This window comes from Typopeltis vanoorti, chromosome 5 (assembly GCF_054136105.1).
Source record: "Typopeltis vanoorti isolate ZY-2024b chromosome 5, IOZ_Tvanoo_1.0, whole genome shotgun sequence".
Lineage (NCBI taxonomy): Eukaryota > Metazoa > Arthropoda > Arachnida > Uropygi > Thelyphonidae > Typopeltis > Typopeltis vanoorti.
Window position 1 is genome coordinate 164317378 of NC_143553.1, and position 13801 is coordinate 164331178.

The following is a 13801-nucleotide window of genomic DNA, read 5'->3' on the forward strand; positions in this document are numbered from 1 at the left end:
TATTATATTCATTAAAAAACTTTAATTAATGCCTCCTATATTTCGGTAATGTTACATTACCATTTTCAGGGAACATTAAAAATAATATGTGCATGCAGGTGCTAACACTGAACAAATGCGGCTGAAGACAACTGAAGTCATTCCTAAAGTCCTAAAAGGTGCCACCTAGTAGGCAAAATTGGATAGTAGTCTTGGGTTGATGCTCTAAGAATGTAAGCTTCCCATATTTGGGGAAGTCTCATGCATCCAAATTTGTTGAGGTTTGGGGAGTTCTTTAGAGCTGAGGCTGATTCTAGGAATAATCTCTCATATTTATACTTGCTGTGGTGTAGTAAGGTGACTTTCTTCAAGCATATTTTATGGCAGGTGTCCAAAGCTTGGTCAGTAAGTCCTGAGTGGCTGTATTGGTGGAAATGGATATAATCCTTATATTCAGATATCCTGATATTAGCTGTCCTGTCTGTTTGACCGTAGTAAGACAGTTTGCAACTACAAGGGACCTGGTATGCTCCAGGTAGGTCTAGGGGAAGTGGCTGGTCCTTGGGGAAGCAGATAAGAGGTGCCTCTCAACATAGTAATAAACTTGTCATCCCTTACCTTGAAGCCTGAAGCAATCAGTGCACTCTCCCTAGGCAACAACTTCGTCATAGCACTGAAAAAAAATCCCTTCTGAAGAAATAATGATTCAGGTAGAACGTGGTATCCGCAACCTTCCCAACCATATTGCCAACAATATCAGACTAGATATAGCCAGTGTTCTTACCCAAGCAAAACCTCCAAAAAAGCAACCTATCTTGAAGAAGAATTCAAAGCTTTACACGAAATAAAAAATAACAGTAAAATAATAATTACTAAAGCAGATAAGACAAATGCCACGATAGTTCTAAACAAAACTGACTACACAGGTAAGCTTTCCTCTTTACTATTAGATTGGTCTACTTACCTCCCTATAGAATATGATCCCACCAGTTCCCAAATCAAAACAATCCATAGGCTCCTTAAGAAGGTTACTTCTTGGCCTCTGAAAATGACTAACAAACTAAAACCTTTTAACTCTAGATCCACGAGAATATATGGACTTCCAAAAATCCATAAATAGAATGTGCCATTACGTCCTATTGTGGATGGCATTGATTCTCCCCACATACAAATTAGCCAAACATTTAGCCAAAGTGCTCACATAATATACTGGCGACACACCTTCACACACAAAAAATTCAGCCCACTTTAAAGCTAGTATAGAAAACCTCTCACTCCAATACACTAACATAATGGTCAGTTTTGATGTCTCCTCCTTATTCACCAATGTCCCACTCAAAGATACTTTGGACCTCATCCAAGCCAAATTTCCTTCCGATATCTCAACCATATTTCAGTTCACCATGAACTCGGGCTATTTCGTTTGGCAGGGAAAATTCTATAAACAAATAAAGGGGACAGCCATGGGTTCTCCACCTCTGGCCAACTTCTTTATGGAGATCTTTGAAGAAAAAGCCTTAAACTCAGCTCCACTTAAACCTACTGTTTAGCTATGCTATGTAGATGATGTGTTCGCTATCTGACCGCATGGCTTGGACACATTTCACAACTTCTTATCACACTTAAACAATCAACATCCTAGGATCCAGTTTACCTTGGAGAAAGAAAACAATAACAATCTCTCTTTCCTGGACACTCTGATTACATGCCAGCCTGATGGATCCCTGGCTTTCTCTGTTTACAGAAAACCTACACATACAGGTAGGTACATTCACCTCAATCCCCCCCCCCCCCCCACTATGTCAGTTCAGATAACAATGCCCTTACTACTGAACTTAACCATATTCTTAACATCTTTGTAGCCACTGGCTACAACCCCCATAAAATCCAAAAAATATTAAAACCAATTAACCTCAACCCCCCCCTTCCTCCCCTCCATAATAGGGACTACTCTAAATCTATTACCATTCCTTATATTTGGGGTGCTTCTGAAAAGCTAACAGAAATCCTAAAAAAATATGACTTGACAACTTGTTACAAACCATATAAAAAAATTGGCATCTCTTATCCACTCCCACAAGGACCAGCCACTTCCCCTAGACCTACCTGGAGCATACCAGGTCCCTTGTAGTTGCAAACTGTCTTGCTATGGTCAAACAGGCAGGGCAGCTAATATCAGGATATCTGAACATAAGGATTATATCCGTTTCCACCAATACAGCCACTCAGGACTTGCTGACCATGCTTTGGACACCTGCCATAAAATACACTTGAAGGAAGTCACCTTACTACATTGCAGCAAGTATAAATATGAGAGATTATTTCTAGAATCATCTTCAGCTCTAAAAAAACTCCCCAAACCTCAACAAATTTGGATGCATGAGACTGCCCCAAATATGGAAAGCTTGCATTATTAGAACTGATGTTCTAATCCAATAGCCAAGACTACTATCCAATTTAGCCCATTAGGTGGCACCTTTTAGGACTCTAGGACCGACTTCAGTTGTTGTCTTCAGCCATATTTGTTTAGTGTTAGTGCATGCACGCACATATCATTTTTTATTCCCTGAAGATGGTAATGTAATGAACATTACCGAAATATAGGAAGTATTAATTAAAGTTTTTTAATTAATATAATAGTATACATTGTCTTTCCCTAAAAATTAACAGTTATGTATCACCAACATATAAATTTATCTACAAGAATTAGATTAATTTCTTATAAAATGATGACTGCTTGGGAAACAGTCTCTGTAATAATAAAGGTATAGAAGTGTTTTTGCTGAAGGTCTGCCATAACTAGTTCCAAGACCAGTTGAGAAAGGAAGGGAAGGTGCTACTTGGAGAGTCTGCATAGTCCTCTCAAGGAAGCTTGATATGGCAACTCCTCATCATGTTGAGATACTGTAATCCCCTGTATATCTGATCTGCAAGTATTTGATTAAAAGAATAGAGAGCAAATTAGATTCTCTAAGGACTTCAAATTTAAGCTGTGCTATTTCCAGAGAAATAGCAAAGTTTAATGATGGAGCTATCCTGCCTTCCACCCAAAGGCTAAATTACATCAAAATAGATGTATTAGGTTAAATTAGAAGAAAAATAAGAAATCAAATTATCAGGCAGAATCAAGCTATCAGATAAAACCTTTGCAAGAAAGAATTAAGGAAACTCAACTCATGTGAATTGGGCACCTTATTAGGACAGACATTGATAGAATACTGCAGTGTTTGAGACACAAGATGCAAAAGAACCAGACCTGGGAGACATTTCTGAATATAATGGAAGAACAACATAATGGAGAATCTACAAGCAAAACAAGTAGGGACAAGCTAAGAGAATGGTATATGATAGGACAGTGTGGCGAGTTCTCAGCAGAATATCACACAGTCAGAGTGAATTAGTAAGTTATTATTGGGTTTTTGCATATTTTCAATTCATTCATACAGAATGATTCATATTTTTTACATATACTGTATTCCTGCACCTGTTTCCTGTTTACCTTTTTTTTTTTTTTTAAATAGTACTTACAGTTGGCAAGAACTCTGAAATATTATGGAAATGTTCAGTTCCGACCATGTATTTGTAATTATCCTCAGCCTAACACAAGGGTAATTATTAGTGCAGGTGGCAGAGAAATTAGCTTCAGAATGCAATTAACTTCGGTAAGTTTGATTTATTTAGCTTTTTGCATACAAAAAAACAATTGTCTGTCCATTGTGAAGATGGAATGTTTTTATTATATGTTCTCAGATTAAAGACAATCATTAATTTTTTAAAAATCCTTTTATTTTCAAATCTTTACTTCTCTTAATCTTATAAAAAAATGTTTTATGTTGTAGCATTTTGAAGACTTAATAGAGCTGTACCAGTATAATTCCAAAAAAGAAAAACAGAAGATTTTTTTCTGAAAAAAGCATGTCATTTACATTTAAACATTGAAGAATAAGAATCAAGCAATATTTATGTATTTGTTGTGTCCTCTGCACTTGGCCGCTTGAAGTTAGACCTAGGTTCTAGTCTAGTTGCTGACTGGAGGAACTTTTTCTAAGCCTATCTTCGACCAGTTCCCGAGTTAGTCGATCTCTGGCACAGGCAAGCGGGTTTTTCCTCCCAGAAACTCAAGAAAATCGACCGTAGTACCCACATTATTTCTGACAGTGACATAGCTTGTTAGAGTTAGGTACCAAGAGATGGCAGCACTTGTTTGCCAGCCTCTTCATCGGTGGCTGCTATAATTAGTGATAGACATGGGCCAGCTATCTCTGATTGGCCACCGGTGGAGATTGAACTGCCCACTCAGTCTCCAAAAGCTAGATAGGGTATAAAGGCCTTGCCTACTCCCTATTAAGGAATAAAAGGCGTTAGTTGATTTTTTTTTTTTTTTTAATAAGCTATTTTGGGCCTTCACTAGCAGGTTACTGGTTTGCTGAGTGATGAAATCATCTGCTACCTAAAGACATTCACAGAAACAACCAAGTCTACAGCTGAATTCAAGGGCCTGTTGGTAGGAGAGCAGAATCATAATTCACTTATCAAACCAGCCAAGTAAATGTTTGTTAAAACTAACAGTGTTATTTGTCAAAAACATCTAATAGTTTATCTTTAAATTGTGAATTATTAAATGTCATGACATCTATCACCCGCTGCCACTAGTATTTCCACAGACAATCACAAACATCCATGCCTGTGGCAGGATTCAAATCCGCAGCCTTTTGGCTGGAGAGCGGATATACTGACTACTCGGCCAACCATGCCAGCCTGGTTAGGCTCTCCAGCCAAAAGACTGTGGGTTCGAATCCTGCTGTGGGCATGGATGTTTGTGATTGTCTGTGGAAATGCTAGTGATGGAGGTGGGCAGTAAATGCTGTTGGTATTGTTGTGTCGCTTTCTTACATTTACAACTATTTTCAACCTTTGTGCTATATCTCTGTAATACACTCTATCGGGTAACACGTGGTACCTCTGAGGGACAATGGAATTTCCTCGAGATCGAGGCAGTATCAGAGTGTCCGAGATTTATCCCTCATTAAACGCCAAGAAATTTATTTGTTTCGCTGCGCCACTTAGCACTATTATTAATATTAACAACCAAGAGGTAATCTCAGGACAGTACTTAATGATACCTATCAACTCTGCAGACGTGGCCAAAATATACCCTTTTCTAATATCCCGCATAGGTTCGCATTAATATTTTATAAGAGGTGCATCGGATTCCAGAAATCACAGAAAGTCTTTGTTAGAATCAAAAGCAAGGTTTATTAATTCTCAAAAGTAGATACACTTAATAACATTAATTCAAATCCCATCTTAAGGGAGATCCATACAAAGCATAAAACATTCAAACACTACTATTATACTTATAACATATTATGTAGCAGCTATCTAAAGTAAGAACTATATTAACACTCTCTAATGCATTATTTATGTATTATTATCACAGTTATTCCAAAACTCTGTAGCTCTGTCAGACTATTCAAGATAACATTCATATCTTTCACAATCTCTTTATAATTTGTCAATTCTTCACTCTAAACATATCCTTAATTTCAATCAATATAAAAGCGAACTTTAACACATTGACAGACAAGAATAAATTCAATATCCTTCTAAAGTGATAGCAATACAACCTTATCCTATATCATTAACGTTCCCTTTTATAACATATTAACGTGGCACAAATCTTTCATTCATATTCAGTGAAACACAAACAAAGTCTACTTATCTTCCCCTATGGTTCTTTATTACATCATAGGTTCACAGGAAACTGCTTCTGTGGACAGCTGGACTTGCTTTTTTCCGCGGAGATACTGCCGCCGAGACCCGCGACTGCCTTAATCGGAATCCCTCCGGTACGGGGGCACTGACACCCTTCGCCACCACGAGAGGGGAACACACAGGAGATCCAGGAACAAAAAAAAAGCAGTGTTTCAGGGTCGCATGACTCTTATATTTCCTTCTTTTCTTCTCGGCGTTTCTCGCCCTATTCGATGTCCAGCGAACTCTCACGTGCTATTACGTCACGGCGTCCATCCTCTCCCCCACTATCGCACGTACGCTGCCATCACGTTGTTTGTTTGGGGCGAGCCGCTCCCTAGCGTTATGTCTCCGTGACCTTTGGACTTGACTCCCCCCCCCAACTGTTGAATTTGTGCTTACATTCTATAATTTTTATACATGTTATTTTATAATGCTCTGCTAATGTTTTACACTTTCAACATTAATTTAACTTCATTTGCGAGTGGCACAAAATACATACTTATTTAACCTCTTATAACAGAACATGCTTGATATATACACACACACACACACATAGCACTTATTTTACACTTAGAGGCAATTTACTATATTAATCTCCCTTTTTTGATTGGAAAAGCGTGTTAGATTGTGATAAGATAGGAGTTCATAAAATTCCACTCTATCACAATCCAACAGTATAGATGATGAGGTTCGCTGTAGTTGTGAAGTGATGAGTGATGGAGAGTTGTGAAGTAGGTGCCCTCCCTCAATGAGTCTTTGTACTCCCTGGAGGTGTCAGGTAATAATAATAATGAGAAATTATAAAATAAGTAGTTATTTGGAAGAGAAGTAGTGTGTGAAACAATTCTGTATAAAAATGTGGAGATTACTTTAGGATGCTGATTAAGCTATGTAGATGAGCTGCAAGTAAAAGTGATTCTAAGAAAGCAAATGTGCATTTTATATGTTCTTGAAGAAAAATAAGACAATTTTTCAAATTGTCTTATTCAATTAGGTATGATTGAATTTCAATTCAAATTCAATTAGGTATGAAAGTCAACAATAAAAAAAATAATGACATTAGGCAACATTGAGATCAACTCCATTCTGAATGGAGAACCGATAGAACAAGTAAAACATTTCAACTATTTAGGCACAATTTGTACTGATGATAGCAAATTAAAATTGGAAATGAATAGAATCAGCAAAGCTGGTATGGTAAGAAGTCAATTGAATAAGTTTATATGGAATAAGAGAAAAATTAGTCAAAACACTATTCTAGCTGTATACAAGACAGTGTTCAAACCCATTTTTAACTTATGGATCTGAGAGCTGGGTTAGAAATAAAACACTTGATCAAAGATTGGAAGCCATAGATATGAGAGTTTGAGAGAATGATTAGGAGATTGAACAAATGGCATCAATGGCAGTCATCATCATCATCAAATTCCTGATATATACCCTCAAGGGCTGTACAGGATATGATAGTACTACATGAAAAATTTACATCATTACTAACTTCCTATCTACAATTTTCCTCCAAATCAGCCTGCTAAATGTCAAGACTCCAATATTATCAGGTCTTATATTTCTGTCTTCTAAGGCACTTTTTACTGTATCAATCCCCCTATATCTTGGTCTTGATCTGGGTCTTTTTCCTGCCAACCTGGCACAGAACTCTTGTTTTGCTAATCTTTCTACTCTCATTCTGCTTAAGTGACCATACCACCTGAGATTAGCTCTGCTAATGCATTCCTGGATGCTGATAATATCAAGTACTTTCCTAATATCCTTGATTTAATATGATATTGCCATTGATGCCATCTGTTCATGCACCTAATCTTTCTCAGGACTCTCATATCTGCGGTCTCTACTCTTTGATCAAGTGTTTTACTTCTAACCTAGCTCTCAGATCCATAAGTTAAAATTGGTTTTAACTTGTGGTGGTGGTGATGAAACAAGTAAGGATTAAAAGTTAAATAGAAATTTTAAAAACTCAGATAAATCATTTGAATATATTGACAGTTGAAGAAAGGGTAGCTAGAACATGTCTAGTCTAAGTCACCTCTCATCTGGGATTGTTTGGAGGTAACTTTTCAAAAGTTGAACTAAGTTATAATAGAGAGATATAAATAATGACTTCTAGGCATCACTTAACATGAGTCCTTGGTTTTTGTTAAGGGACTCACATGAGTGAATGATGGTGGTAAATTCTCTGATATGATATGAAAGGAAGTTTTCTTCAAGATAGTGCACATTGGATACAAAGAATGATAAGCAAAGCCTTATTTTCCTTCTCATTTGTATGCCATATCACCAAGATGTTCCTTCTTTCAAGTCTTCTGCAAGTTTTTGTAGGATAGATCTATAGGAATTTATAAATACCCATGTATTTATAGTAGGAGTTGCTGTCTTTTGGTGAATGGAGGAATAAGGCAGGGCAGCAATTTTATGGAGAGATTTCCAACGTATGGAATTGTAACAGTTATTAAGAACGAACTGGCAAATTTTGTTTTCTGTGTGTCTTTCTCTTTTAAAATGGAAACAGCTTGTTTTAAGGAGTGCCTTAAAATGTTACACTGTTGTGAGGAATGTGAGTGTCCAGTGTAAGTTCTCAAGTTCCCCATGACTAGATCTGCAGAAGGAGGGAAGTGATGGGAATACCCAAGGTCAAAAAGTTATTTGTAATAACATTATTCCATTTAAAGGAATTGGATTGAATTCGGTGCTTGAAAAGTTGAAACAGAGGTACATCATCTTATGCAAAGAGGTCTTCAGTAAGATTCAGTATTTCATATATTGCTGATTGGTGTAGAGAGAAACTCTATCTAGACTTGCAAGGCTGTCAAACAATGAAATGGAAATATTCAACATTTATGAACAAAATGAGCTGCATTCGTGATGAAGGAATCAGTGTCTGAATGTGGCTGTTCAGTGATCCTGAAGAATTCTGTAGTGATCTTGGAGACAAAAACACTCATGTTGGAGTAATTACTTTACTTACAATTAAGCAAATAACACTATGTTTCGGTCTCTATAGAAAGGCTATCATCAAGAAAGCATACATATGCACAGGACGTAAGCTAAATGACATTCACAAAAGTAGTAAGCTAAATCTAAATGCTTTGTTTACACTAGCCTGACCTCTGGTGAAAAAATAAAAAAAATATTAACATATTTAATTAATTAACATAATATAATTTTTTATACTTAATAAGTAAAATAATATACAGATGATTAAAAAAATTTGCAGTAGAACTACATCAAATACTTCTCTGACATCTTCTTAAGGTTTTCTTGTGTTGGGGTTCTGCCATCATGTTCTAGATGCCATATAGGTTGCAGATGGGTCTTCCAGATTCTTAGAATTACTAATCTATCATCCTTGTTGAGATTTAGGATGATGTTTCAGCATCTCACCAGCTTCCTCGAATTTTCTTTCAGAGGACTGCAAGCAAGTTGGAAGTTTATTTTGCACTTGATTAGACTATAATAAATTTAGTTTAATCCTTTATCCAAGTGTAGACAAACAAAGTTTGTGCCTGAAAATATCTTCAGGACTGAGGCAAGGTGGTACATTTGTTGGCATCTTGTAGCAAAGGTGGACCAAGCTCTCATATTTCTCCTTGTCTTGGTATCTCCCATAATGCAAAGCACATCTCCTTGCAGACATGTATAATGCTATGTATTAAGGGAAAGGCTACTACCCAGACCGGTTTCGACCTTTATTGAGGTCTCGTCAGTGGGAGGCAGACCCAGAAGTGGGTGATACCAAGGCAGAAGCAATGGAGAGGTCATATATTTACCTATACAAGTTACCAGAGGGTGTACCACCTTATTATTAAATTACTCTGGATTTAGAGAAAGATGTTGGAAGTTTATTTTGCACTTGGTTAGACTATAGACTGCAAGCAAGATAATTGGATAAAAGGTAATGTGAGTTTTTAATGATCATATTAAAGAAACACCAGGAAACAAAATTCCATGGACATTTTCTGAAAGCCCACTCACACTGGATGCTTTCATGTGTTGCCAGATATCACAAAATAGTATAGTGAAAATCTTAAAAAAGGAAGCAGTTTTAAATTTTAGAGAGAAAAGAACTTCAGTTAGCTAGTATGGCTGTCTTTAATGTATATTCAAGAATCACTGTTCAAAAATTACTGTTTTCTAATACTGTCCCACAGTAAAATTCTCATTTTCATTATAGAGACTGTGTTTACATACTGTACATCAGAAATTTCATCATCAAAATCACGGTTTTACTCCAAATCAGTAATATTATTGTTGCCTTCCAGACAATTCAAAGCCTCTTTCATTTTCCAGAAGACAATAATCCCTCCTTTAAAATCCAGTTGTTTTATAGAATTCCTTGTTCTTACACTCTGCCTTACAAATGAGATGTGCAGAAGTGTGAAAATCAGATGTGTGAAATAAAGAAGAAAAATTTTACAGGTGTGGCATACAGAAAAAGAAGAAAAAACAGGTCTTGCTTATCACATCAGTTGGGATAAAGCCACTTGTGCCATCTTGAAGGAGACTTTTCATGTCATATCAAAGAATCCATCACTATCATTCACTGACGTGATTCCCTTAACAAAAATCAAGGACTCATCTTAAATGATACTTGGATATATCTGTTATAACTTAGTTCAGCTTTTGAAACAGTTACTTTCAATCAATCCCAAATGAGAGGTGACATGAGCCAGACATGTTCTTGCTCATTATTGTTCTGCAGTTGCTAACATTCAAATTGTTTGTCTGAGTTTTTAAAATTTCTGTTTAACTTATATAATTCTTACTTGTTTTGCAGCCCTGAAGAAGCTATCTGAAGAAAACAGTCAGTGAAGGAGGTATGTGGTGGAAATCATTTTCCAGAATGGAAAATTTAAACTTCCTGGTGGACTCGGAAGTTAGAGGCAATCCTGGAAAATAAGAATTAATGTCTAAAGTTCTTAGTAAGTCAACATGTGCCTGAGAAAATATAGAGCTCTTCTTCTCTTGAAAAAACTTAGAAATGGCAGAAAGAGAACTATAAGAGAAATCAGAGATGATAAAGATGGCAAAAAAACTCAGAATAATTCTGGATGTCTGGAATAATTTTTGAAATGCTGTTAAATGAAAAAAAAAAGAATAGTGAAGTAACACAGGTAAAAACCATTCACCACAGAAATACAATCAAGTATACATATCACTACTTTAAGTGGAGAAAGTCATCAGAAACTGAAATGTGGAAAGATAGCTTGTGTAGGTGATATTTGACCAGCAGTATTCAAATATGAAGCTATAAATGTTTATACAGTGGCTACACTGCATAATTCAGAAAGCTTAATTATAAGATTCAATTCCAAACATTTGGCATATATTTCTAATAATACCCATGTATAAGAAGATAAATGAAAATTAATGTGAGAATTACAGAGGAATTTCCTTACTGAGCATTCCTTTTAAGATTTATGAAAGCATACTTGAAACTAAAAAATTGTGGAAGAGAAACTGAAAAAACAAGGTGGATTCGGGACCAAAAGGGGTTATTGGGATTTGACTTGCACTTTATGACAGATAGTTGAGAAATCATGTGAGTATAACAAGGACCTGTATTTCAATTTTCTAGTACTGGGAAGGACATATGACAAGGTGCTAAGAAAAACGCTGTTCAAAATATTAATGATATTGAATACATAATCTATATTTAAGTTGCAAGTCAGCAGTTAGAATTGAAAGAGGTACAGGAAGATAGTTTAATGTAAAATCAGGTGTGAAACATGAATGAGCACAATCTCAACTCTTGTCTGTCATTCGTGTGCATCACATGAAGGAAAATGGCATCAAACATGATGTCAGAATTGGAGACGTTCTATTCAACTCTTCACTTTATGCAGATGTTGTTATACTCCTAAATAAATCCAGTACAAGTTTTCATGATTCATTAGCTAAATTAAATTAACAAATTCGGTTGAAAATCAGATAAAGAGACAGACTATGATAGGTAGGAACATGGAAAACATCAAATGCATTTTCCACATAGAACCTATAGAACTCATTAAATATTTAAACTATTTGTGCACAATTTTCAGATGATCAAACAAAATATGTAAATAAAATGCAAACAAGTAAGTATTAGAATAATTTGAAAAATGAGATATTAGGAAGGAACTTGACCTCATTTGGCTCTGCTCACATATTTCCAAATCCTATCGCAGGTAGAATGATAACTTAAACAGAATGGGAAAGGAAAGGTTAGTAGAAACAGGTATTTGGTGATAGGATGGAAGAAAAATTCCAGAGGAAGAGAGATAAGACCTTGGTAGATTGTTGTAGTTAGAATGCCTCAAGATGCTAAAATGTAAGATTTGACATATCGCAGATAATTTGGATGAAAATAGTTGATGGGAAGTTAGTAATAATGTAAACTTGTAGTTATTTTTTTTTAATCAACCTCACACATGAGAGATCTCAGGACCTATAACATGACAGGCGTGTGCGAGAGAGAGAGCGATCAGAGAAAAAGCAATCTATTAATGTGTTTCTTGAAGAGTTTGGGGGTGGTATGCATTAGGAAAAATTGTATTGGTAACACTTTTCTAAAGGACAGGTATCTGGTGTGAAGGAAGAGGATGAGAAGATAGATTAGTGTGTTTGAAGCTGAATGGTTTATGAATACTGACCAGCAGCTGCTGTGTTGTCTGTACATGATTAGAGGAAAGTGGAGAAATAATGGCAGCCAGTTCAGTTGTAGAACGGCATCTAGGGAAATAAATTTTGGAAAGATAATGCATAAACAGAGCATCTATGACATAGTTATTAGATGAAGTCATAGAGAAAATGGTCATATGTTAAATGATAGAATATAGCATTCCAAGGGAGCTTTTTGGTGCACTACCCCAGATGTGACAGTAATATTCCATAGATTTGTCAGATTTGGGATTTATAAACTTTTAGGAGTTGAGCAGAAAAGAACTAAGGTTCAGAACAAAAAATAACAAAGGCTGTGGACTTGTTTATGTCAGGATAGGCTAGTTGTGAAAGTCAAACCACGAAGAGAAACTGATCTAAGTTGGTGATTGAAGTATTATCAAAATTAAGAAAAAGTGTGGCATAGTCCTTTTTCAGGATAAAGGGCAGTATTGTTTGTGTTTTGGTATCATTAAAATTCATATCTTTATCCCACTTGTGAATGGCTAAAAGATTAGTGTTTAATGAAATCGCCATAGAAGATCTCGAAGCTTGAGTCATCCGAATGCTACAAGATTTTGTGAATGACTAAGAGGAATGAAGTGCACTCTCATCAGCAAAGCTATGAATAGGATTGGATATCAGTGAGAGATCACTCATCTATAGAAGAAAGAGTGTAGGTGAAAGCACATGGCCTTGGCATCGATGAAAATATCAGATGAAAGGGAACCATATACCTGGTTCCCTTTCATCTCTCTGGTAATCATTGCATGATTACCAGAGAGGAAGCTGGTAATCCATTTACAAAGGGTGAGAGACTACAAGATGACAGCTTGGAAAAGAAGCCACAGTGCTAGACAGTAGGATGCCTTGGAAATATCAAGCAACTACATGAGGCTCTCTAAATCTTTACCTGGTCTTTGTGTGTCCAAAGGTGAGTCAAGTTAGCAAGGAAATCTTCTGTAGAACATGAATGTTGGAATTCATACTTCTTCTTCTGCAGCTTCTCCCACTTAAGTGAGGTCACTGTTGATGATGAGTCTCCTCCACATCCTTCTGTCTTGGGCTGTCAACACATCCAAGTTCTTCATCCTCAAGTCCTCTTCTGCCAGCTCCCTCCATCTCTTCTTTGGCCGCCCACGTTTCCTCCTTCCTTGCACATCTATCTGCATGACCCTTCTTCCCACATATTCGTCCTCCCTCCTCATCACATGACAAACCATCTCAACCTTGCCTCCTGTATCTTCGCTCCTAAGTTTGTAACTTTCACTGTTCCCCTCACATAGTCATTTCTCAGACGATCCTTTCTGGTCACGCCGCACATCCACCTAAGCATTCTCATCTCTGCTACTTCCATCCTGTTGATGTTATTTTTCTTCAGGGCCACAGTTTCTATAGCATAGGTCATAGC

At 36.5% G+C, this 13801-nt stretch overlaps 1 protein-coding gene across 1 annotated transcript in view; it reads left to right on the plus strand.

The window, feature by feature from the left end:
• The window catches only part of LOC150107023 (sorting nexin-17-like), a 206827-nt gene that overhangs the window by 115353 nt on the left and 77673 nt on the right, over window positions 1–13801 (plus strand). Inside the window, exon 8 of the mRNA XM_090392897.1 lies at window positions 3501–3641. Within this exon, the coding sequence (XP_090249023.1) occupies window positions 3501–3641 (141 nt within the window). The remainder of the gene's footprint in view (window positions 1–3500; window positions 3642–13801) is intronic.